The 25,883-nt window shown below is 43.4% G+C and overlaps 1 protein-coding gene across 3 annotated transcripts in view; it reads left to right on the top strand.

Annotated features, from left to right (window-relative positions):
* ACACB (acetyl-CoA carboxylase beta) overlaps window positions 1–25,883 on the top strand; it is a 193,107-nt gene that overhangs the window by 155,477 nt on the left and 11,747 nt on the right. For all 3 annotated transcript variants that reach the window (XM_068239413.1, XM_068239406.1, XM_068239419.1), the window contains 16 exons: window positions 1,440–1,655; window positions 2,133–2,288; window positions 3,815–4,018; window positions 5,430–5,585; window positions 6,852–6,974; window positions 7,102–7,371; window positions 9,609–9,706; window positions 10,720–10,840; window positions 11,125–11,235; window positions 11,542–11,685; window positions 12,190–12,310; window positions 12,407–12,503; window positions 12,593–12,689; window positions 15,667–15,802; window positions 17,281–17,458; window positions 24,649–24,761. In XM_068239413.1, coding sequence (XP_068095514.1) covers window positions 1,440–1,655; window positions 2,133–2,288; window positions 3,815–4,018; window positions 5,430–5,585; window positions 6,852–6,974; window positions 7,102–7,371; window positions 9,609–9,706; window positions 10,720–10,840; window positions 11,125–11,235; window positions 11,542–11,685; window positions 12,190–12,310; window positions 12,407–12,503; window positions 12,593–12,689; window positions 15,667–15,802; window positions 17,281–17,458; window positions 24,649–24,761 — 2,341 coding nt within the window. The remainder of the gene's footprint in view (window positions 1–1,439; window positions 1,656–2,132; window positions 2,289–3,814; window positions 4,019–5,429; window positions 5,586–6,851; window positions 6,975–7,101; window positions 7,372–9,608; window positions 9,707–10,719; window positions 10,841–11,124; window positions 11,236–11,541; window positions 11,686–12,189; window positions 12,311–12,406; window positions 12,504–12,592; window positions 12,690–15,666; window positions 15,803–17,280; window positions 17,459–24,648; window positions 24,762–25,883) is intronic.

Genomic DNA, 25,883 nt, shown 5'->3' with positions numbered 1-25,883 from the left:
TGCTGCATGATGTAGGGCTGACATACTCGATCAGGTGCGTAACGGTATGCAATATCGGGATGAGCAACAAAACCCCCCTAATGTAAAAAGTGCCCACCCCATCCCCCCCCCTCCCCCCCCCCCTCCTGCAGTATACTTTACTTGGCGGTGTCCACCGCTGGCTCCGGGTTTCGTCCTCAGACACACAACCCGCGTTGTTGCTGGCGTATTTGTGACATTACACGCGCCCACGTATATGCCGGCAACCACGTGGGGCGTGTGTTTTGGAGGCAGACAGAGCCATCGGCAGAAAACCACAAGTAAAGTATACAGCATGGGGCCCAGAGGGGGGCACATTTTACCTCAAGGGGGGGACAACGGTGAGGTGGCGGATGCGGCGTCACGAGGACGATTCCTAAGAGATTTCATACTGAAATCGATCAGAATTTTGGCCTGTGGTGTGTGGGCAGATAACAGATCTTTCTCCGATCAGAGAGAGATCTGTCTCTTGTCTTGGCCGCTCTGCCCATACATTGGCACCTTAATAACAATAATAGGGACTGTGTGAAAGTAAAGAGGTATGAGAATTGGGAGGGAGATAGATGTGGAAAAGAGAAAAGGGGGGCATAAGAGAGAGGGGAAGATAAAGTTGAAGAGACAGGAGAGCTTGGGGGGGAGATGAATAATGACAGGGCGATTTCTAACCAGGCTCCAGTCTTCACCTCTCTGTTTGGCTGGGACATGCAGAGGAAGCTAATTAAGACATGAAAGAGAGGGAGGGGGTCAGGGGGACACAGGCAGAGATAACAAATGAAAGTCGCAGTTAAATAAACAGTTAATGATCCAGCTTACACAGTGGGCTCTGCTCGGCTGTCACCTCTCCCTGCTAGAGACGCTCCCAGCTGCAGCACAGCACTCCCGACCATCTCTAACCCTTCTGCTCTGCAGATCCATTGCTGGAGGAGGGAGTGGCTGTCTCTCAGAGAAATCCAAACTTGCCGCTCTGCAGCCAGACGGGGGAGGGGCGTCACACGAAGAGCAGGAATTAGAACAGAGCTGTGCTGTGCTCTGGCTGCGATGACTGTGACATGACCTTCTGGTCATACTTCATGGGCCCCTTTACAAAATGATCTTGCTGCACAGCCGTTTGTCTGCCCTGGGAGGCGATGCCCCATGGCTGCATACACGGCAGCCCCACTTCCGGTCTAAGTACAGGGGGGAGGTTCCAGACACCCGGAACACCCCCTTCCGTGCGCCAGTGCCACTATCCATGGCGGCCTGGAGGGGAAATAGTAATTAAATCGGCCCGGACTTGTGCAGAAGCAGGATCAGCTATATACCGCTGAATCCTGCGCCCAAGTCTACCGGCGCCGATTTCAAATGTACTCACCCAGCAGAGGTTAAATTTTATTTTGACGTCCGTCTGTTAAAGCTTATTCTATGTTTATGTGTTTACTTAGTTTGCAGAAGATCGCATTTATAGACACTTGGAACCTGCACTGGCATTTCAGCTGGAGCTGAACAGAATGAGGAACTTTGATCTGAATGCAGTTCCATGTGCCAACCACAAGATGCATCTATACCTCGGAGCAGCTAAAGTGGATGCTGGCATAGAGGTCACAGATTACAGGTTCTTTGTTCGAGCCATTATACGACATTCTGACCTTGTCACAAAGGTAATTCTTTCACAAAGTATTGCCAGTTTGAAAACTTAGGTGTAAGAACGATACTCTTTGTTCAACCAAATAGATGTAAAATGCTTCCTTAAGGTTTTTTTACTCCAGTTATAAAGAACTGGTATAAAAAAAAAAAAAAAAAAAAAAGATCTTTGAATCAGAAAACATGAAGCCCACAGATACACAAACAAGTTTTCCCATTCATCAAATATTTATTGTAAATACTTCTATATGAAGAACTAGTTTTGACATCTTTCAGTAACCGAATTTTGGAGGTTGATTTGAGACTAAATCGCCTAATTACACGGCTGACTTCCAATACAAGATAGCTGGTATAATGTCTTAGCTCTTAGTTTTAAAGGTATGTCTGCTAACAACTTCATTGCCATCATAATCGGCCATTGGAGAAGCATAAAATGCAATCGGGTATAAATATTAAAATAGCAATAACTCTTATGATTTTTTTTTCCTTTGTAGGAAGCATCATTTGAATACCTCCAGAATGAAGGGGAGCGTCTTTTGCTAGAAGCTATGGATGAATTAGAAGTTGCTTTTAACAACCCTAGTGTCCGCACTGACTGCAACCACATCTTCCTGAACTTTGTGCCCACTGTCATTATGGACCCTTCCAAGGTGACCTCTCAGCTGCTTTAAAGTGAACAGAGGCAGAGTCATATAAAAAGATACCCATTACCTGAATCCTGCAGAGGCTTCCCACGTCCTCCTGGACTCCAGGAACATATCTGACAAGTTATCACATACGTTATCACTGGCGGGCTTCTCTTCATGCACGAGTGCGAGTGCAACACAGCCGCACTTGCGCACAAAGGGCAGCAGGAGTGTGAACTTCTAGAGAGTCCCGTGACAGTGGCGGAGAGCTGGAGGAGGAAGTGGGAAGCATGTACAGGATCTAGAGCTTCCCTCTTCTTAAAGGGACACTTAAGCCAGGAATAAAACATCAGTTTTACTTTCCTGGGGCTTTTACCAGCCCCCTCTAGCTGTCCCGTGCCCTCGCAGTCACTGAGCCTCCGGTCCCCCACCGCCAGCTAGTTTTGCTTTTGCTGACAGGGAGTCGGCGGGCTTTCTGCGCTTGTGCAGGCCTGGCCACGCGTATCCTTCTTCATGCTCCTGACCTCAATAGCTATTGTGGACTGGAACGCGTATAAAAATACGCGTGGCCAAATGCGAATCGCCGACGTTATGCGCAAACCCGATCCTCCTCATAGAGAGACCAAAGCTGTGCAGGGAGGCTGTGCCGATCGCTGGATCCAGGCTGGGTAATGTATTATGGGGGGGGGGGGGAGCTGGACACATGTGCTAGCTAAAGGTTTTGCAGCCATTGGATCACATTAATTATGCATGGGGGACTCCTGAGGCCAGCAAGTGGTATGCCCGACACAGTGTCCGGCTTACCGCTAAGGAGGTTAAGCTGAATACTGAATACCGACGAGCCTGCAGGCACATGGTAGGCGCGGACGGTAAATCAATCGATCGCGATACTTTGTATGGAGTCGTTGGGGATCTTAAAGATCCAATCCACCATGACAGCCGTTTACCTTGGGTTCTCTTTATTAACTATTTTCTGATGTGTATCATTTAGAAAACTGAAATTTTTAAAATGTGTTTTCTCTTTGAGAGAAATTCACTCTTCTAGAAATGTATTCTTAAACTAGTTTCATACAAAAGCCAAAAGTTGTAAGAAAGTAGTGTTGTAGCAGCTGTAAATTATTTGTGTGATGCTTTAGTAGTTAGTACAGGCATAAGTTGTTATAGACTTTAGCAAAGCAGGTGAAGGAGAAAGAAATTGGTAAGTGATCATTTCTGGCACGTTTTTGTATGAGTTTGCAGAAAGGAAATTAAAAAAATTCAAGGCACTTATTTTGACGCTTTATGGCAAATTATATATGGTAAGTTGTGTTAGAATCCAGTCCACAAAGGAATTTTTCAAGACCCGGTCTGGTAAAACTGTTAGTTATTGTGTATTTTATTAAAAAGGCTTTATTACTTATGAATAAAAATGGTAAATTCAAAACTTCTTGAACGAATGAAAAAAAAAAAACTTTCGATTTTTCAGGACAAATGATCGTTTTTGTTGAATTGCCGTAAAATTGGATCATTGATTTGTGCTTACCATTGTCAACCTTTACTTTTGTTTGTAGATTGAGGAGTCAGTTCGTTCTATGGTCATGAGATATGGCAGTCGTTTGTGGAAGCTGCGTGTACTTCAAGCTGAAGTCAAGATCAACATCAGATTAACTCCAACAGGCAAAGCAATACCTATCCGTCTGTTTCTAACGAATGAATCTGGCTACTACCTAGATATCAGCCTGTATAAAGAGGTGACGGATCCTAGCACTGGACAAGTGAGTCGGTTTAGCAAAGTGTCATCTACTGCATCAGTACTGGTCTGGTGGCCTTGTGTATTTGTAGGATAATGAAATAGTATAGACTACACTGCATGTACAAATATTGAAATTCAACAGATTTAAACAAATTTGTCTCCTGAACGCCACATCATTTGCCTTTTATGGATGATGACCTCTGTAAAATTGTATGCCGTTGTTGTTCTGTGAAGGTCTTGCGCACATACCATTTTTTATTCAGCTGATAGCAGCCTATGGTGTCATGCACATTATATGAGCTGTAAAATGCTTTAAAAAATCCCAAACCAACATCTTCCTCTGTTTCATCATGCCACTGCTTACATCCATTACCATGAGTGGTGTGTGCCATCATTTGGTTTAAAAGTACAGTTTCATATGACCAGTGGTGGAGAGTCAATGCTGGGCAAACGTGAACTGGTATATAGAAAAAGAAGAAAAGTTTTGCCATCAGCATTCTGTTACCAAACCTCCCATGTAGTTTGAGTTTATCATTTTCTTTTTTCCACTTAAAGCAGCAGGGGCAGCCATACTATCCCAGGAAAAAAAACACCTATATAAGTAGGTAACTACTTGTTCTACTTACATAACAGATGTATTGTACTGTCCACATTTTGAGTTCAGTGAATTTTATATAGTAAATAAAGATAATTCAGTTTGTGGCATTTCTATCTTGGTTTCCTCTAACTGAAGCCAATCCTGATATCATTTCATCCTTTTTTTTCTCCTAGAAACTGCACGGTCAAATCTAGCTTGCTTTGTAAACACATGTGAGCGCAGCATAGATCAGATTTCAGCAGCTCACTGAACTGCCCTCAGCCACTCAGTGAGGATGAGGAATGTGAGAGGGGTGATGAAAAGCTTCCTTCTCATTGGCAATAGCAAGAATAGAGCCAGGCTGACTGAGGTCAGATATAATACAACAGAAACATTTCTGAATAGATTGGAGTGCTTGCAATGCAGGGTAAGGTTTCATGATGCATATTAAACACCGAGCAGTGGGTAAATGGAATTTGATTTTGTGGCCTACAATCCCTCTTTAACCAAACCCTTCTCAGACGCTCTCCCCCTTTCACGTTCAGTTTATCACTATTCTGCTTTAAACATACAAAAACAGCATGCATGTACCACTGGTGGCCATAAATTACTCTGCCATCTTTAATCAGTGGCAGTATTTAAAGCATCTAAGTTTATTTATATTTAATCAGTTGCACAACATACTGTATACAGAAATGTATCCTTCTGTTATCCAAGAATACCTTCATCTGGCTAGTGACTTACAGCAGATAAGGATCTCTTTTCCCACCTCCTTTGCCTGGAACAGCTTGGGTTTAATTGACATATTTACTTGAAAGAATGCCTGAGAATATCTAATCCTCTTTTTGTATTTCAGATTATGTTTCATTCCTATGGAGACAAACATGGGCACATGCATGGGATGCTGATTAATACTCCTTATGTGACCAAGGATCTGCTGCAGTCCAAGAGATTCCAGGCTCAGTCTCTGGGGACTACATATGTGTATGACTTCCCAGAAATGTTTAGACAGGTAAGACAGAAGGTGCTCGGTCAACTGTATATATAAAAAGATGGAAGCAGTTAAAGTGGACCTTGTACCTAAAGTTGTTCTACACAAGAATCGGAAGTGCAAAATTAAGAAACCCACAAATAGTCAATGAACATCTAATATGTTATAAGTGTTCAGAATATCACATGAACATTCACACAATTGTCACTTTAGCCAATCATTCATCTTCATCACTTATCTTCCTATTGCACATTATTATCAATGGTTAAGGGTGGAGTCTGCACATACACTAATGATGTTTGGTCTTGTGTACGCAGCTGAGTCTTATTCAGACGTGGATACACATTTGACAAAAAAAGCAACCAAAGAAAAAATTGTTTAGACTTAGATTCTTCTAGTGAACAATCTCACTGACAAATTTGCTTGTTTGCCTTTATTACATCTAATGTACTACCTGCAAATTGTCAGTGATCGATCATTTTGTGAGATATTAGATTCTAGCATTGCTTTGTGGCGACAGCAGTTTTTTGCCTTTCTTATTCTTTAGTGCATATATAATTGGAGCTAAAATACTGTTTATTTAGGAAATATATCTAATTGAAAACAATAGTGAACATCCACACCACCATGTTAAAGAGAAACTCCAACCAAGAATTGAACTTTATCCCAATCAGTAGTTGATAACCCATTTTACATGAGAAATCTATTCCTTTTCACAAACAGACCATCAGGGGGCGCTGTATGACTGATATTGTGGTGAAACCCCTCCCACAAGAAACTCTGAGGACCGTTGTACTCCTGGCAGTTTCCTGTCTGTGAACCTTGTTGCGTTGTGGGAAATGACCCGCCAATGACATCACCCGCCAACAGTAAAAATGTCAGCATGTAATAAATGTCAGAATGTGAATCAGGGATTTAAAAGATTTTACAATGGGCAAACGCTGACTAAATAATTTATACATAATTATTGTAAAAATGAAGCACTTTTTTATTACATTATTTTCACTGGAGTTCCTCTTAAGTTTCTTCAGTTTATTGTGGTTCCATAAAAACAACAACATTAAACCGGCTGTGTGGCAGTGACAGTCTGCTGTTTCGGGCTATTGCCCTTTTTCAAGCTGCCCAGATCTGGGTGGTTTGAAAAGGAGAAGTAGCCCAAACCAGCAGACTGTCATGTCTCACCTGAAGTACATTTGTTGGGTGGATTTAGACTTTAAGGTGTAGACATTAACTGTTTCAATCCTGGATGCAGCACAGAGCCATATGTCTTATGTTTTGTCCCTACAGGCTCTTTTAAAGCTCTGGGGATCAAGAGAGCCACGTTCCACAGAGATACTCACTTACACAGAATTGGTCCTTGACAGCCAGGGCCAGCTGGTTCAGATGAATAGATTACCGGGAGGAAATGAGGTAATAGAATAGCACATAATGGCTATTATTTTTAGAGATCCAGTACTCGAAGTTGCAGCTTAATTAAAAAACATTTTAAGAATAAGATTTTTCTGTTTTTCTCTAATATGCAATCTCTGTCTTTAAGGTTGGAATGGTGGCCTTCAAAATGAAACTTAAAACTCAAGAGTATCCAGATGGCCGTGACATTATTGTGATCTGCAATGATATCACATATAAGATTGGCTCCTTTGGCCCACAGGAAGACATGCTGTTTCTTCAAGCCTCAGAGCTTGCCAGAAAGGAAGGAATCCCACGAATTTATATTGCAGCCAACAGTGGTGCTCGGATAGGACTGGCTGAGGAGCTCAGACATATGTTTCATGTGGCTTGGAATGATCCCCGTGACCCGTACAAGGTATGCTGGAAAGCTGACCTCACACATCATAGATTACTTTTACTATCCAGGTTTTTTAAACATTTTGTTTGCAATTTCTGTAAGAGAATTGCCGCTACCTAATTGAAGTGTTACAGATCTCTGTAATCTCAATTACTTTTTACTGGCTCAGACAGTCTGTCTTGTTGGACTAGACCAGAGCTTGTATAAAGGTAGCTATAGAAAACCTGCTATCTGATAACAATAGTAGCTGTGTTTGTATCTGTAGGTATCATAGGTTTTCCTCCGGCCACTCCGGTTTCCTCCCTTACACCCCCAAAGAAACATACGGATGGGCTAAATGACTCAAAGCAAACGGTTTCAATGCCGTGCGCCTGAGTTGGGCACCACTATAGCAGCAATGCTATAGTCCGCGCATGGGTACTTCTCCCTTCAGAATGCTAATTGGCTTCCCCCTAACAAATAGTCCCTAGACTGCGAAGGACATAAGACCATGGTGGGGATTAGAGTGTGAGCTCCTCCGAGGGACAGTTAGTACCAAGCCTGTATACACTGGAAAACACTGCATAAGATGTAGGCGCAACATAAATACGAAGTTATAATCATAAACTTGACATAGTTAAAGCTGAAATCCTAGAAAGTAATATTTCTTCAGAAGACAGTACTAGCAGAAGTCATTTTTGCAGCAGTTAGAGCCCTTGATCACGAACACTTGAAATCCAGCGTAGGAGGTTTGGGTGCAGCCGGCGCCACCATAGACCGTAAAAGGAATTACAGCTATAGCGGCACACATGGAGTAACTTCGGCGCTGTAAGACGGAGCTGAAGTTACTTAAAATGTTAAAACGCTGTAATTCGCCTTCCAGCAATTGCTGGAAGCCAAATGACGTATTTCCCTACCATCCACGTCAACCTGGAGGGGGAATAGTAATTAACACTGCCGGAAGTTGTGCAGGAGCAGGGTTAGACCTATACCAGCTATATCCTGCGCCTATCCCTCTAAGTCTCCCGGCGGCAATTTCATTGCCTTGATCATGTGGCTGCTTTCTTACCATTTAAGGAATCCCTTCTGGTACTGAAGGAGAAGCAGTGCATTCAGAGCAAATGCTACAGCACTCCCTGACCACTTATGAGGGCTGGAACTTGCCTGGCAGCCTAGGATCAGGTGCATATAATTTCTACTCTCATTTATTGGACCAATCATAATAATGTCCTGTCAGTTTTTATTGGGCCAAGTTCAAGCTGCATACTATTTACATGCAATATGAATGGAAGTAGAAATAATTTGATTTTGATATTGCCTACAATGTAACTCTAGCATGAATACAGGTGTTGCTGGAAGTCTTTGGCCTACCTTTGTGCAAGCATCATCACATTAGATTGCTAAAACTGCTTTTGCAGTTCTTGTTTTAATTCCTCCAGTGCAACAACTGCTGTGCATCCCCCCTATTCTTTCAATAGAACCAAGCAGGCTGCTCTGCAAATAGCCAGCCAGCAGTATTTTCCATACAAGGATTGTGTTTAGAATTTCTCCCTAAACAATGACTACTTTTTCGGGGTGACATGTATGGGAGTGTATGTTGCATAGCTTAGGTCTTTAAAGTTCCAAACCTCAGTGAGTTTTCAATAAACCGAGTGCAGCTCTGCGGAGGACTTGCTTGTGCTTTCCTCAGACTCCAGCCTCTTATTCTACCGATTCGAGTAACAAAAAAAATAGTGTGTTCTTTCAAAAAAAATTCTGGGGGTTGGGGTGATTGATAGTCTTTCTGGGAATCCTGTGAATTTGGAGTTCTCCTCCCAGTCTGGGGTGTATTTTTTTTTCACACTTGTTTACTGGCAGATATAGTAGTATTCGACCTTCATTGCTCCTCCTCCTTCCTTGCTGCAAATCTGACTTTCTTGGTTTGAACCCCCTTGGCAGTTCAGCTACCCAGACTTCTCTGTTCTTGCATTTGTGGCTTGTTTTCATCAATATTTTTTTTTTTCCTCTTTGTTTTGTTCTTTCCTTCTCTTATGGGCAGTCTACATCCTTCTACATAGGCTGGTTTCTTCTGTAAAGATGTAGGTAGAAAAAAAGTCTTGTACAAGTAATACCTCTGTAAAGAAGAAAATTATGCCAATAAATTTAACAAGAAAAGACAAAAAAAAAACCCTGTAAATTGGGAACACATTGTAAGCTGTATATATCATTGCTTATTTGGGTTTATATTTTACTCATACTGCAATAAATCTGTTTCATTCTGTCTGTGTCTCTCTCAGGGTTTCAAGTATCTGTACCTGACTCCTCAGGACTACACACGGATCAGCTCCATGAACTCTGTGCACTGTGAACATGTAGAAGAGGCTGGAGAATCTAGGTACCGTTTCCTCAAAGCTTCGTTTGGGGGACTGTCATGGGCACACACTCACTAAGGGGTTCCTTATCTGTTGGCCATAGTGGATGATCACTATTTCAGTTTGCTTACAGCAAGCCTGTGACGAGGAAAGGGGATAACATCTGGATGGGTACTTCAGCAGTGTGAAGCCTCTGTATTACCCAGAGACTTCCCAGATAGTCTTCTAGTCCACAGTTCCTCCACTGGATCCTCTTCTTTATGTGGCCATGTGCACTTGTGTGGCCTAGAAATGTGACTTTATTTTGTGACCTTTTTTACCTTTATAAATACAGTTACAAATCCAATCTACAGTGGGAAGATTGTTTACTGCTTTCTCTCATTTTAAAATATGGCCCATATGCAGTTAACTTTTTCTCCTAGGTGGTATTTTTAAACTTGTCAATAAAATGCCTTTTAAACCACCAGAAAGCAAGAAAATACTAAAAATAGTTTTGCTAGTCCTTTTTTTACCTACTCTTTGGTACTTTTTTAGTTAAAAAGTGCTGGAAAGTTATTGTAAATCGAAGAGGAAAAATTGTCTCCTAGGAGAAAACTCAGGTGAAAAAGTGAATTGAATATGTCCCCATATGTCCTTATTTTGCTGCACCTGCACACAAGATCTGTTAGAGCAAGTGTATCCAGGTGTTTGAACACCACCCCTTCAGCAATGCACACAGCCTGAATGGCAGCTAATGGTTATTCAATTGCTTGAATGCCATTAGTAGTGTTGAAGTGATGTAGATTGACATTTCAGATTGCAGGTCAAAAGATTTGAATAGGACATGTTCTATTAAACCTGCTTTGTACCATGCTCTGAATTGCCAAACTCATATCGGTGCTGCTAATTGGTGCTCAGAAAACCTTAAAAGCCACAGATCAGAGCAACACACAAGTGCCATTGAAGCTTCCCTGTACACATGCCCTAATAGTGTGTGATGTTGGAGAAAAATGTATAGCCGTTTTACTAATGTAATGTATTTGGTTTTATTTCTTAGGTATATAGTGACAGACATTATTGGAAAGGAGGAGGGTATTGGAGTGGAAAACCTGAGAGGTTCGGGGACAATCGCTGGGGAATCCTCTCTAGCATATGATGAGATTGTTACCATCAGCATGGTATGTGTTCACATAGCTTTAACCTGAACAATCTTGCCATTCGTATTGCATGCATACATGTTCACACACATTCAAAAGCAGACTGTGCTTCACAATCTTATTCATAACTTAGTATGTATTAGTGTTTATAAAGTGAGCATAGGCATTCCAAACTGTAAACCATGTCTAATATAGCACCTGTTTGACAAAAATAGTTGTTACATTTGTTCTACAACTTTTTTCAGAGCAAATCCTTTATCTTAAACCTACACAGACTTCTATTGTTTTTTAATATTTAACTCTAGGTTACGTGTCGAGCGATTGGGATTGGGGCCTATCTGGTAAGGTTGGGTCAACGTGTAATACAAGTTGAGAATTCCCATATAATCCTGACAGGAGCTGGCGCTCTGAACAAAGTAAGTATCAGTGCTGCAATGTGACAAAGAATGAAGGCCACTTAATTATATTTTGTGACTGTGCACAAGACTTAGAATTATCCAAGTCTGGATGTATTATTAGTTTTTTTTTATTTTCAGAAGAAGCTTACAGTCTAATGTTCTGTCAAACACAGACACAGTATGGCATGTGTACTGTTTTATATTGTGTGGAAATCTCAAGCAAAATACAAACACAGATAAACTTAAATAAACTTAAACTTAGATAAAAAGACATCTTAATTTCAGAGTATACAAAAGTTAATAGTAATGTTCATCCTGTTACAGGTCTTGGGACGTGAAGTGTACACCTCAAATAACCAATTGGGAGGCATACAGATCATGTGTAATAATGGGGTGTCTCACACTGTGGTGCCTGATGACTTTGAGGGCGTGTATTCCATTCTCCAGTGGCTCAGCTATATGCCAAAGGTAAGTTCTCTATATATTTTTTATTGTCAGGTGTACTGTTATGCCTTTTTGTTAAGCCTTACTCTACATACACAGTTTAGATATTCCTCAACTGAAATTATTATTCTCTATTGCCTTGCTAGAAATCTAAAGTCTATTAGACAGTAAAGGATTAATGTTTAGCCTAGTTAAGGGCAAATGGTTATTGTTAGGTTTAGAATAAGGGTGAACCTTAGCGCTGGGCTTGGTATTGTAATTTAATGTCCGAGTAGGGGTCTCCAAGATCTACTTAAAAGGTCAACAGTTGCGTTTTTTTGGGACAAAAATATCTGGAGGCAAATGTGCACTGAACATTTCTGCCAAATGTGATGTACGAAAGACAAGACAATCATTTCTAGAGATTACTTACATTTTTTAACCAGAGGCCCAGAAGTCACCTCATTACCATTTGGTAAGATTGTTGTTTGCTTTCATGAAGTCAGTTTGCTGGAATAGTATTTGCCATCTGGTTACTTGTCTTTGAAGGATAAGCACAGTCCAGTTCCTGTCATCTCACCTGTTGACCCCATTGATCGCCCAGTTGAATTTATGCCAACAAAGGCTCCATATGACCCCCGATGGATGCTGGCTGGAAGAATTCATCCCAGTAAGTTAATAAATATACCCATTATGTCCTTGTATTGCCATTTGCATATATGTTTTAGTCCATATCAATTTTTTTCTTTCTATTAAATATTTTAAGCAATCAAAGGGGCATGGCAGAGCGGATTCTTTGACCATGGAAGCTTCATGGAAATCATGCAACGCTGGGCTCAAACAGTGGTGGTAGGACGTGCAAGGTAATTGGGGCATAGAAGATGTGCAGTATTATCGATAGGGCACAGAGGGTACTGTATTAGCATTTTTTTAAACCTCCTTTCCATTGCAGACTAGGGGGAATACCTGTTGGAGTTATTGCTGTGGAGACACGAACTGTGGAGATGGCCGTACCCGCCGATCCAGCCAATCCTGAATCTGAAGCGAAGGTGAATTTCCCAATTCTTACACCAGCAATCTAGTGTGGTATATGGTAGTATGCTTCCAGAAGTGTGATAAAATATTCGGGCATACATCGGATGGGTTCATGTGTCATTGGAAGTTTCTGTTGGCTTAAGAGAGCTAAGCTGATACCTTCTATAAATTGTGCTCGAGATGTGTTCTGTTTCGCGTCTACAATTTGTAGCTACAGATCGCATAGCGGGCAGTTTCTTATATAGGACGCGTCCAGGTGGTAAATATTACCAATATCGGTAAATATTACCAATATTTCACTATATGAATGAAGTAGTATGAGTAAAATTACCGATATTCTATTGCAGCTATCCTGCACACTTTTAAACAGGTGCCTATTTAAATGACAACTGAAGCGAGAGAGATATGGAGGTTGCCATATTTATTTCCTTTTAAGCAATACCAGTTGCCTGGCTGTCCTGCTGATCATCTGCCTCTAATACTTTTAGCCATAGACCCTGAACAAGCATGCAGCAGATCTGGCGTTTCTGACATTATTGGCTGATATGATTAGATTAGCTGCTTGTTTGTTTCTGGTGCGAGTCAGACACTACAGCAGCCAAATAGACCGGCAGGGCTTCCAGGCAACTGGTACTGCTTAAAGGGAAATAAATATTGAAGCCTCCATATTCTTCTCACAGTTGCCCTTTAACATGTACTTTTCTTATAGTATGGTACTCCTGCAGGACTTCAGTGGAAATGCATGTGCAATTGTGCATTCCTTTTTAATAATTAATAATTCCTTTTTTTGTATAGCGCTTTTCTCCTGTCGGACTCAAAGCGCTTGCGAGGCAGCCACTAGAGCACACTCAGTAGGCAGTAGCAGTGTTAGGGAGTCTCGCCCAAAGAACTCCTTACTGAATAAGTGCTGGCTTACTGTACAGGCGCAGCCAAGATTCGAACCCAACTCTCCTGTGTCAGAGGCAGAGCCCTTAACCATAACACTATCCAGCTACTACATTATTCCCTCTCCATATAAAGTACATCATTTTCTGAAGCTGCTGCCCTAAACAATCCTTGACATTTGTTTTGTTTTTTTTATAGTGGATGGCTTTTAATGTTGGACCCTTCCCTCCATCTTTCTTCTTATCAAGCTCCTTGACATTCCTCTTTAGAATGTAAAAATAAAATCATTGCTTCATACCATGAATGCTGTTTCTGTGACTTTTCTTCTAATTAGGAATGATTATTACCCACCAAACGATGACCTCAGTCAATTAATCGTGACTGTACAGAGGCTGTTACCTGCTCAGGGTTGTAAAAATTTGTCAAAAGAACAGGGCGATTTAATTTCAGGGATGGTGAAGGTTAGGGAACTGCTTAGTGTATGGAAGTGAATGAGTGCCCAGAACCACTAGGAAAGTATAAGGGGCTTACTTAGAGACCAGAAAGCCCTCTTACAAAAAAAATGTATTTGCAATTATACATCTTTATTTCCTTTTAAACAGTGAAAACCAACAGTTTGTCCTGCTGATACTCTGCTTTTAATACTTTTAGCCATAGATCGTGAACAATCATGCAGATTAGATGTTTCTGAATGAATTTTGACGTGATTAGCCACATACTTGTTTCATGTGTGTAATTCAGACACTACTGAGGCATGAAAGATCAGCAGGACTGCCAGGCAACTGGTATTGTTTAACAGGAAATAAATATGGCAGCCACCATATGCCTCTCAGTTCAGGTGCACTTTAAGTTAGTAAGAACGATCTACCATGATGCATCACTGCTGAATATGCAGATCATCTCTTTATGCAGATTATGGGCAGCATGGTGGCATAGTAGATATCACCCTCGCCTTGCAGCGCTGGGTCCCTGGTTTGAATCTCTGCCAGAGCACTATCTGCATGGAGTTTGTATGTTCTTCCTTCAACATCCCAAAACACAGAAAAGTTAATTGGCTTCCCCCTAAACTGGACTTAACCATTCAAGGACCAGGGGATTTTCTAATGATCGGTGCTGCGTGGGCTCTGCAGCCAGAAGCACCGATCAGGATTGTGGCCGGGCGATCAGACTCCCCCCCCCCCCCCCCCCCCTCCCCTTTTTTTCCCCATTAGGGGGATGTCCTGCTGGGGGGGTCTGATCGCCGCCGGCTATTACTGAGTAGCGGGGGGGCTCCTCAAAGCCCCCCTCCGCAGCCATTTCCGCCCTCCCTCTCCTTACCTCCCTCTCCCTCATGTTGTGTAATGGGATAGGCTTTAGCCTATCAGAAGCCGGTGATCCCCAGCCAATCAGAGGCCGGGGATCGCCGATCTGCCTTACGGCGCTGCTGCGCAACAGCGCCGTATGATGTAAACAGCTGAGATATCTTCCTCGCGTGTTTACATTACGCGTGCGAGCCGTGAACGGCGGCTCGCACACTGTTCACGGAGACACCCTCCGTGAACTGGCATGGAAAGGCCGCTTCCATGCTATGCCACTAACGACCTGTAGACGCCTATCGGCGTTAGGCGGTCGTTAAGTGTTAAACTATGATACATACATAGATGTGACTATGGCAGGGATTATATTGCGAGCTCCTCTGAGAGTCAATATACATTCTTTCCATTGTTGTGGAACATGTTGGCGCTATATAAATACTAAATAATAATATGCTAAAAGCCAGAGAAATCACTGATTGCAAAGAAAATCTGAGACTGACAGTTCAGTTATAATTGCAGGGTAAAGGATTAAATGAGCCCACTATTATTATGAACACGTTGGCCTCAATTCACTAAGCTTTATCAAACGTTTGATAATTTACCTCATGGGTAAAATCTAATTTTGAATTCACTAAGGTGTTATATATTTATCGAATGTTTTATCAATAAAACGTTCAATAAATCTGTAACACCTTAGTGAATTAAAAATTAGATTTTACCCATGAGGTAAATTATCAAATGTTTGATAAAGCTTAGTGAATTGAGGCCACTATGTTTGTGGTGTTGATGTGGTTATTGTTCTCTGTTTCAGATCATCCAACAGGCGGGACAGGTTTGGTTTCCAGATTCAGCATTTAAGACCGCCCAAGCAATCAAAGACTTTAACCGTGAGAGGCTGCCACTGATCATCTTTGCAAACTGGAGAGGATTTTCTGGGGGTATGAAAGGTAAGTCCCAAACCACATTATTTTTATACACCTTTTGTAGACACTGCCCTGTCTGGTTACGTCAGATGATTTGCTTGTGTGCAAATCTCCAGCTGCACATACTGATACACAAGTTAGGTATAGGGAAACCCAGATGAGAGACATATGTAGGCTGACCTATTTATTTCCTCTTAAACAATGCTCATTGCCTGGCTGTCCTGCTGATCCTCTGCCTCTAATACATGTAGCTATAGACCCTGAACAAGCATGCAGATCAGATGATTCTAACAAAAATCTTACAAGATTGTTTCAGGTGTGTGTGATTCAGGCACTGCTGAGCAGAAAGATCAGTAGGGTTGCCAGACAACTGGTATTGTTCAAAAGGAAATAAATATGACAGCCTCCATATGTCTCTAACCTCGGGTTCCTTTTAGTGTCCTTACACTTACCCTGTTCTGTTGCTTTGCACAAAAATCTCATTGCAGGAGCAGTGATAGTATAATGGGGCTATCATATTGATCGCAGCTTTTGGGTCCGGTCATCACAATGCAAGCATAATAGTGCATTTGCACGTTCACGCAGAAGTGAGGCATACTTTAGTTGTAAAGTATATCTCACTGTATGATTGCTCCGCAGTGGTAATGTACGCTGCGACCTTTCAGGGCCATTGTGTTGCAACTGCAGAAATCTTGCACAGCAATGGACTGTTTAAAGTGTGGAAGAAAAAATGCCAAAAGAATTTTTTTTTTGTTGGAAGGGAAATTAAAGGAACACTATTGATTAACATTTTTTTTTTTCAATTGAGATAGGAATGGTTTGGGAAGTGCTGGTGTATACATTTCACTGCTTACATCTTTGTTTACCGTTATCAAAATACTTTCACACAAAACCAATGGCCAAGCAGAGCAGGGTGACGGGCCAGTAAATCATGAGGGCAGGGGGAATCCCTTGCACTACATCTGTGTTAACCCTGTGTGTGACTGCAGCTGCCTGTCTCTCTGACTGAGCTGTCTGCAGGAGAGCAGAGTAAATGTTTCTTGCTTGTAATGGCCTGTGAAATCTGACATCACAGCTTCATATAACTCTGTAGTCTCACCCCATGCAAAGAACAGCACTTGCAGTGTAAAATTGAAGCACCCCTTCGCCAATGAATTGTTCCAATACTGCTACAACCTATACATAACAAATTACAGCTTTTGCCTCTGATATTTAATATGAAAAGTAGGAAAATGTTTACACAGCTACTTAGACGTTATTTGTACTTTGTCATTTTAGATCACTTGGGTATTGATAGTGTTCTTTTAAGTTGGTCTTTTAATGCAGTAAATCGTGTGCTATAATTGGCTTAATAAAGTATCGGCTTACAGTTTACTGCCACTTGCAACAACATCTGGTGATCGTTGTCATGGACATTACTGGTAGAGGGTGAAACCTTCCCTCTTCATTCTTATATAGGTAATGCTGTACTGTATTTGACATATGTGTGCTATCTCTTACAGATATGTACGATCAAGTGCTAAAATTTGGTGCATACATTGTGGATGGTCTAAGAGAATTCAAGCAGCCTGTTTTGGTGTACATCCCTCCTTTTGCTGAACTCAGAGGAGGTTCCTGGGTGGTCATAGATCCTACTATCAATCCTCACTACATGGAGCTTTATGCTGACAAGGACAGCAGGTCTGTGACTGTCATAACCACTCCTTTCGGCTAGATGCTTCGCTTACAACCGTGTGTGTGTGTGTGTGTGTGTGTGTGTGTGTAATACTATTTTATGCCTCCCCAAAAAAAACTAACTTAAGAACTGAACAAGGTTCATTCTAATAGCAATCAAGCTAAGTGAATATAAGTGGTGGATAAAGTACCTTTTATCATGAGTCAAGTGTGCTTGTCAAACTTCACTACACCTTGTTTTGAACCCTCTGAATTAGGCTGCTGGGAATGTCAATCAGGACCGACAATGTAATTTCCAGCGTAATAAGAACAGCAGATGGCAGATTACTGTTACAAACCCCACAGGACGTGTACAGGTGATCACTGCAGCAGGATGTAAAGAGGCAGGACACCGAAATAAGCGAATGGTGCTTATTAACTTTTTCCGGACCGCCGCAGTATAAATCTACGTCGGGCGGGGGACGCTGCGGTTCTGACCGGACGTAAATTCTACGTCCCATTCACCGCGCGCCCCTGCCCGTTCTCGACGCCCTGTCCCCGACGCAATATGCTGCCCTGCCGCCTCTATGACGGCAGAGCACTGTGAGCTGGGCAGGAGCCATTTTCATTGGCTCCTGGCCCTGTCATTACTGTAAGCCAATCCCATTGGCTTACATTAAGTGACAGGGTCAGGAGCCAATGAAAGCTGGCTCCTGACAGGCGCACAGCGCTCTGCCGTCATAGAGGCGGCAGGGCAGCATATTGCGTCGGGGACAGGGCGTCGAGAACGGGCAGGGGCGCGCGGTGAATGGCGGTGAATAGCGACGGCAGAGAGAGCAGCCAGCGGCGGGGACAGAGCGGCGGGAGCGACGGATTATTGGGGCGATACGTCGGAATGCGGCATTTAGTGTACCAGAAGCCTCTGGTCCTTAAGGGGGCAGAGGCTGCTGGTACCGAAGTGGTTAAGCACAGCCACACAGTGTATAAATAAACAAGCAAAGAGTGCAACTAAAACCTTAATTAGTCTTAGTAGTAACGAACAAATATACAATATTTGATTGTGAATACCCACACCCAAAGAAACAAAATACAGGTTATAAATATACATATTTTTCTCAAAGATCACAAGGTACAGACAAGGTCAGGGATTAGTCAGTAATCAGATATCAGGGAATCTGAGAACAATATGACCAGGAATACAAGAGACGAGAGTTGTTCAGCGAGCACAGGAAAAGCTATGTAATGTTTTGACACCTGCTATAATGAGAGCTGGCCTTATATAGGGATGAGAGATGGGTGTGTCAGCAGATAGATATGCGAAGTCTCAAGCAGGTTGACCTCTGCTGGCAGGAGGTGGACGTCCCAGAAAGTTTAGAAGTTTGATGCCATTTGTAGATGAGATTGCGAATTGCCAGTCAATCCAAATGTAGTCAGTAGCCCCCTGCTGGAATATATATAAAAGTACATCAGTCCTGCACACACTGCCACCAGTAGGTAGAGCAAGTCTTGAATGGGCTCCAAATAATTAAATTTACCAGCATTGCAGTAGGAAATCTGACCGAAATTAGTGGCAAGAAACAAGTGCGGCACATAAAAAATGGTTTATGCTTTTGCATTGTAGCACATCCTTTCCAGGTCTAATATTACATATTTAAATGGTCATTTGTATTTTTATATTTTCAGAGGAACAGTGTTGTTGTGTTTTTATTACCTGAAGAATAAATCTAATCCTGTTACATGTCACTTTCCCTAACCATTCAAGTGTATGGCTTGAAAGGAGAGAGACTCCAGGCTCCTCCTCCTGGGGAAACACAATTAGCAAGAAGATTAAAAGCCCCCACCCCTCCTCCTGAACTCCAGTATTCTTGTGTTTCCGGCCAGCCTGGGACACAGTTAGCAGCAAGCCAGTAAGGCAGGATAGCGGGCTAGACAGGTTTCTTTTTGAGGGACTACTCTCCTTTCCTGGCCTGTGATCAGGCGTTGGGGGAGGATTCCTGGCCTGTGATAGTTTGCTATCTCTGGATTTTCTGGTAGGCGGTGCGTGCATGGAGAGAAACACTCACATTTGCTATGCAGCACGGCGCTTATCTCCGCTGAGAAGCCGCTTGGTCCGGCGCTGGGGAGTCTGAGGCTGGTAAGAGCGGAGGCAGCCAGGCACCTGGGACGCTGGAGCGGTATGGATGTACGCGCGCGCGGGCGCGTGACTGACGTCATTTACGAGCGCGGAGGGCGGAGCCACGCAGAGATCCCAGACCATATATGGAAAACGCTGTGGACTCTGGTGGGGAAGTGCGTACTGATAACCAGGTACTTCCGGCAGCTCGCCCCGCACAATGGAGGAGGCACATGTGGGAGCGGAGACTGCAGCAGCTACAGGTGCCCTATCTGGCGGCTCGGCAGCGGTAATGTATATGACTGCCTTTGATGGGGAACGATGTTTTTTTGTTTTGTGGGGGAGGGATACGTGCTAGAGTTATGAAGTACTTAGCCAGCACCCTTCTGTCTGCTTTCTTCCAAAAGGCCAAATCGGATAGCAAAGGGGAAAGACCAAGAAGTAAAAGATGCCCCAATTGCCAAACGAAGTTGGATTCCAACTGGCCAAAGAGCTTATGTCTAAAATGTTCGGATAGGATAATGGCCTCAGAATCCATAGCTTTAGTAAAAGAGTTTATGGAGGCAATGAGGCAAGAGATTAGAGGGGAGTTGAGAGCTCTTAAAGAAAGCCAGGCACAGGCAGTACAGCAGAGGGAGGTTCAGTTACCTGCGGAAACTGCTGGGCCCTCTAATGTAATTACGGCAGATATAATACCTATAATTCCAACACCTCCAATTGTCTTGGAAGAGGAAGAGGAGGAAGAGGAAGAGGGGGAGGAGGAGGAGCAGGAGGCAGTATCAGTAGAGGAGTCAGAGGGACACTCAGAAGAGGAATCCGAAACTGAAAGTATAAAATATAAATCGCCAAGGTTTCTGTTCGCTCCAGAGGAGACACAGGAGCTGTTAAAGGCAGTGTATACCACTGAGGATATTAAAGAGGAAACACTGCAGACTACAAAACAGGATAAAGTATATGGGGGTCTTATTCAGCAGCAAAGCAGGTCATTCCCAGTACATCAATCCTTGAAGGACATAATCACAACTCAGTGGAGAGAACCAGAACGTAGATTATTTATACCCAAATCTGCAAAACGAAAATTCCCGTTTAAAGAGGAAGAGCAAAATAAATGGGTAAAATGTCCCAAATTGGACGCCTCTTTGGCAAAATATTCTAAGCAGTCTGACTTGTCCTTTGAGGATGCAGGCCTATTAAAAAATCCAATGGATAAAAAAATTGAGTTTCTAATAAGGAAAGCGTGGGAGGCAGCGGCATTTGGTTTTAAAGTAAATTTATCTGCCACATGTATTTCCAGAAACCTAAAGATTTGGCTGGAGAACTTAATGGAAAAGATAATTAAGGGTGATCCCCTTCAGTCTTATTCAGCCTCCATTCCGGTTGTTTTAAAAGCTATCGCTTTCCTGGCAGACGCAACGGCAGAATCTATTAGGATTACGGCCCGTACTACGGCGCTAATAAATTCAGCCAGGCGAGCTGTCTGGCTTAAGGCTTGGGAGGGGGACAGTACCTCAAAGAATAGGCTGTGTGCACTCCCCTTTGAGGGGGGCCTACTTTTTGGGCCAGAGCTAGAAAACATATTAAAAAGGTCAGCTGAAAAGGGAAAGCAATTTCCGGATAAGAAAAGGAAGTCGTTTTTTCCAAAAAGCTTCCAGCAGAGGAAAGATAGGAAAGAGCAGGTTAAAAGTACGCCCTTTCAGAAAAGGTGGTTTCCCAAGGGAAGAGGAAGAGGGGGCTTCGTCCTTGGGAGATCAGAGGACTCCAAAGGTCCCAAGTGACTTGGAGGTGGGAGGGAGATTGAAGTTTTATCTGGCACAATGGGAGAAGTTAAACCCAGACATTTTTGTTCTCAACATTATAAAGGAAGGCTACCGCCTCGAATTTTCGGTTCTGCCGCCAGACAGATTTTTTCTCAATCCTCTCCCAAAGGATCCAGAAAAGGCAATAGGGATGAGAGCAATGATCTCTTCCCTATTGGCCATGAAGGTAATAAGGGAAGTCCCGTTAAAGGAAAGAAACGCGGGCTTTTACTCCCATATTTTTTTGATAAAAAAGCCGACAGGCAAATTTCGTTTCATTTTAAATCTAAAGAAGTTAAATCCATACTTGAAGTACAAAAGGTTCCGAATGGAGAGCATCTATTCGGTTCGCCAGATTCTAAACAAAGGGGACTTTTTTATAAACCTGGATCTACAAGATGCTTACCTCCATGTTCCGATTTGGGAGAAGCATCAAAAATATTTGAGGTTTGCAATAAAGGAGGGGTCTCAAACGAAGCAATTTCAGTTTGTGGCCCTGCCGTTTGGGATAGCTTCGGCACCACGTATTTTTACAAAGATAATATCAGAAGTAATGGCACCCTTGCGTCTGCAGGGAATTGCAGTGATACCTTACCTAGACGATTTGCTGATACATGCCCGGTCGAGGGAGGTGCTGGAGGAACACAAAAGGGTGGTCATCCAGACTTTCTCTCGACTAGGATGGATAATAAACTACCAAAAATCGGTATTAATACCAAGCCAAGAGATAAGGTTTCTAGGATTCCAGATAGATTCAAACCAGAGAAAGATTTACCTACCACAGGAAAAAATAGACAAATTAAGAGAGGTGGCGACACAAATAACACAAAAAAGGATGGTGTCAATTCGCCAGATTATGAGACTAGCGGGATTCATGACGGCGGCCATCCCAGCAGTAACCTGGGCTCAACTGCACAGCAGAAAACTGCAGAACTTTCTACTAACAGTATGGGACAAAAGGCAAAACTCACTAGACTCAGAAGTCCTGGTCACAGAGGAGGTGATCGGTTCACTAAGGTGGTGGAGACAGGACAGCAATCTGAGACAGGGCAGGTTCTGGGCACAACAGGCAATGGTGACTATCACAACAGATGCGAGCAGCACAGGTTGGGGAGCGATATGCAACTCGCAGCATATACAGGGACGTTGGAACAAGGAACAGCAAGCAGAGTCATCCAACGCAAGGGAGATGACGGCAGTGTACATGGCGTTAAAGGGGTTCCAGAAGCTGATCCAGGACAGAGACGTACAGATACTGTCAGACAATGTCACCACGGTATCCTATATAAACAGGCAGGGAGGCACCAGAGTTCAGAATCTGTTGGAAATAAGCAGGGAGATGCTAGAATGGGCAGAGTCCAGGGTAACGTCAATATCAGCCACACATCTAAAAGGCAGCTTAAACACAAAGGCAGACTACCTAAGCAGAAATATGATAGAACAGGCGGAATGGTCTCTAAATCAGGAGCTGTTCGAACAGATACAAAGGAAATGGTCAGTAGCAGAGATAGACCTCTTTGCAACCCCAAAAAACAACAAACTGAAAAGCTTTATGTCTCTATACAGGAACAGTCAAGCTGTAGGCATAGACGCGTTGTCTCAACCATGGCCATACCAGACAGTTTATGCTTTCCCACCAATACAGTTGATAGCAAGGACAATAAGGAAATGGGAACAGGAGAGAACAAATCTCATTCTAGTAGCTCCTTGGTGGCCCAAACGAGCATGGTTTACCCAGCTGTGGGTGAGATCAGAGGGTCAGTTTTTCAGATTGCCAGTGAGGAAAGACATGTTACTGCAAGGTCCCATGTACCATCCAAATCCAGAGATGTTCAATTACACAGCATGGTATCTGAGGAGCAGGTTTTAAGATCCAAGGGACTTTCGGAAAAGGTAGTGCAAACTTTGTTAAAGTGCAGGAAGCCAGTGACACAAAAAATTTACAGTAAAATGTGGAAGGCATACTTAGCTTGGTGTAGGAAGAAGGATAAGTTCAGGCACTCCACCTCAGACATCTTAGATTTCTTTCAGGAAGGGGTAGACATGGGCTTAGCAGTAAGTACACTAAGGGTTCAGTGCAGGGCCCTGTCCTTTTTTCTAAACAGACGTTTAGCCAGAGTAAGACTAATAAAGGATTTTTTTAAGGCTGTCGAAAGATCAAGACCAATAAAAGTGAAGGTGGCACCTCAATGGGACCTGCCCTTTGTTCTACAAACCATGATGGAAGAACCATATGAGCCCATAGAGGAAATAAGTATAGAAAGACTGACGCTCAAGGCACTGTTTCTTACAGCTATAACTACAGCAAAGAGGGTAGGTGATCTACAAGCCTTGTCCATCAAGGAGCCCTTTTTAGGAATATTTCCAGATAAGATAGTCCTGACACCAGACCCGAATTTTCTTCCAAAAGTAGTATCGGACTACCATAGGTCACAACAGATAGTGTTACCTTCTTTCTGCAATAACCCAGCCAACGAAAAGGAAAGGAAATACAATTTCTTGGATGTCAGAAGGACAGTTCTACAATATTTAGATAAAACAAAAGAATTTAGGAAATCAAGTCATTTATTTGTAACATACAGAGGCCCAAATAAGGGGGCGCAGGCGTCAAAGTCGACTCTAGCAAGATGGATAAGGAAGGTCATAACTGACGCATACCTAAGTAAGGGGAGAAAGACGCCGCCAAGAGTCACGGCGCATTCCTCGAGGTCAATAGCTACGTCATGGGCAGAGAAAGCGGGTGCATCACTGCAGCAGATTTGCCAGGCAGCAACATGGAAGGCCCCAACAACGTTTATGAAGCATTACAGAATAGACGTGTTGTCGGGACAAGACATGGCGTTTGGGCGTAAGGTTTTGCAGGCAGCAGTCCCTCCCTGATGTAAGTGTGAGATTACTTGCTTATCTCTCCTTTCAAGCCATACACTTGAATGGTTAGGGAAAGTTTAGTTTAGACTTACCGGTAATAGTGTTTCTAACCATTCTAGTGTATGGCGTACATCATCCCTCCCTATCTTGGGAATTCTTCCTTCATGCTATACACACATTGGTGTGGAATGAGGAGTAGGTCAGCAGCAGGGGCACTTATGGTATCTTGGTGGCCGGTTCTTGTTGACATACTGGAGTTCAGGAGGAGGGGTGGGGGCTTTTAATCTTCTTGCTAATTGTGTTTCCCCAGGAGGAGGAGCCTGGAGTCTCTCTCCTTTCAAGCCATACACTAGAATGGTTAGAAACACTATTACCGGTAAGTCTAAACTAAACTTTTGGTACCATTTTTAATCCTTATCTGTTTGGTTTACTACATTTAGAGGTGGTGTTTTAGAAGCTGAGGGCACTGTCGAAATACGCTTCAGAAGAAAGGATTTAATCAAGACTATGCGAAGGCTGGACCCAACGTACACCCAAATAGTGGAACAGCTTGGTAAGTACAATGTCTTTTCATACCTAGGGACAATTTTCCAAATTAAAAGGAGAACTTGTAGCTTCTGGTGGTCTTGCTCATATGTGCCTCTGTTTGGTTTGAGTTTTAGTCAGATAGTTTTACAGAGAAAATTATAGCAGTCAATAAATACATACAGTACTGGTTTTCATTAAAGAGAACCCGAGGCGGGGTTCTTACAACGCAATCCCCATACAGAGGCTGGGCTCTAAATACAGAGGCTGGGTCTGCCTATATGGCCCAGCCTCTGTTGCTATTTAGATTCCCCCAAAGCCCCCCCCCCCCCCTGCGCGCTGTGAGACCCCATTCATCACAGCCGCGCTGTGCGGGCTATGTTTACCTCACTAACGTCAGTCTCTGCTCTCCCCCGCCTCCTGAATTGCTCCGGTCCCCGCCCGCGTCCTTTCCCTCCAATCAGCGGGAAGGGATGTGGGCGGGGACCGGAGCGATTCAGGAGGCGGGGGAGAGCGGAGACTGACAATAGAGAGATAGACACAGCCCGCTGCGACACTCTACGTGTCGACACCGCGGCTGTGTTTTATGGGGTCTCACAGCACGCAGGGGGGGCTTTGGAGGAAGCTAAATGGCAACAGAGGCTGGGCTCTATAGGCAGACCCAGCCTCTGTGTGCAGATTGACAAGACAAGACAAATAACATTTATATCGCGCTTTTCTCCTGGCGGACTCAAAGCGCCAGAGCTGCAGCCACTAGGGCGTGCTCTATAGGCAGTAGCAGTGTTAGGGAGACTTGCCTAAGGTCTCCTACTGAATAGGTGCTGGCTTACTGAACAGGCAGATCGGAGATTCGAACCCTGGTCTCCCGTGTCAGAGGCAGAGCCCTTAACCATTACACCATCCAGCTACCAGATTGAGTTGTAAGAACCCCGCCTCGGGTTCTCTTTAAAGAGACTCTGAAGCGAGAATAAATCTCGCTTCAGAGCTCATAGTTAGCAGGGGCATGTGTGCCCCTGCTAAACCGCCGCTATCGCGCCGCTAAACGGGGGTCCCTTCACCCCCAAACCCACCCCCGCAATAGTTGGTCGTAGAGTTGGTCGTTCGTGGAGGCAGGGCTAACTGCTGCAGCCCTGCCTCCAGTCGAGTCTAT

This window comes from Hyperolius riggenbachi, chromosome 1 (assembly GCF_040937935.1).
Source record: "Hyperolius riggenbachi isolate aHypRig1 chromosome 1, aHypRig1.pri, whole genome shotgun sequence".
NCBI classification, from domain to species: domain Eukaryota; kingdom Metazoa; phylum Chordata; class Amphibia; order Anura; family Hyperoliidae; genus Hyperolius; species Hyperolius riggenbachi.
This window is presented reverse-complemented; position numbering and strand designations above follow the sequence as displayed.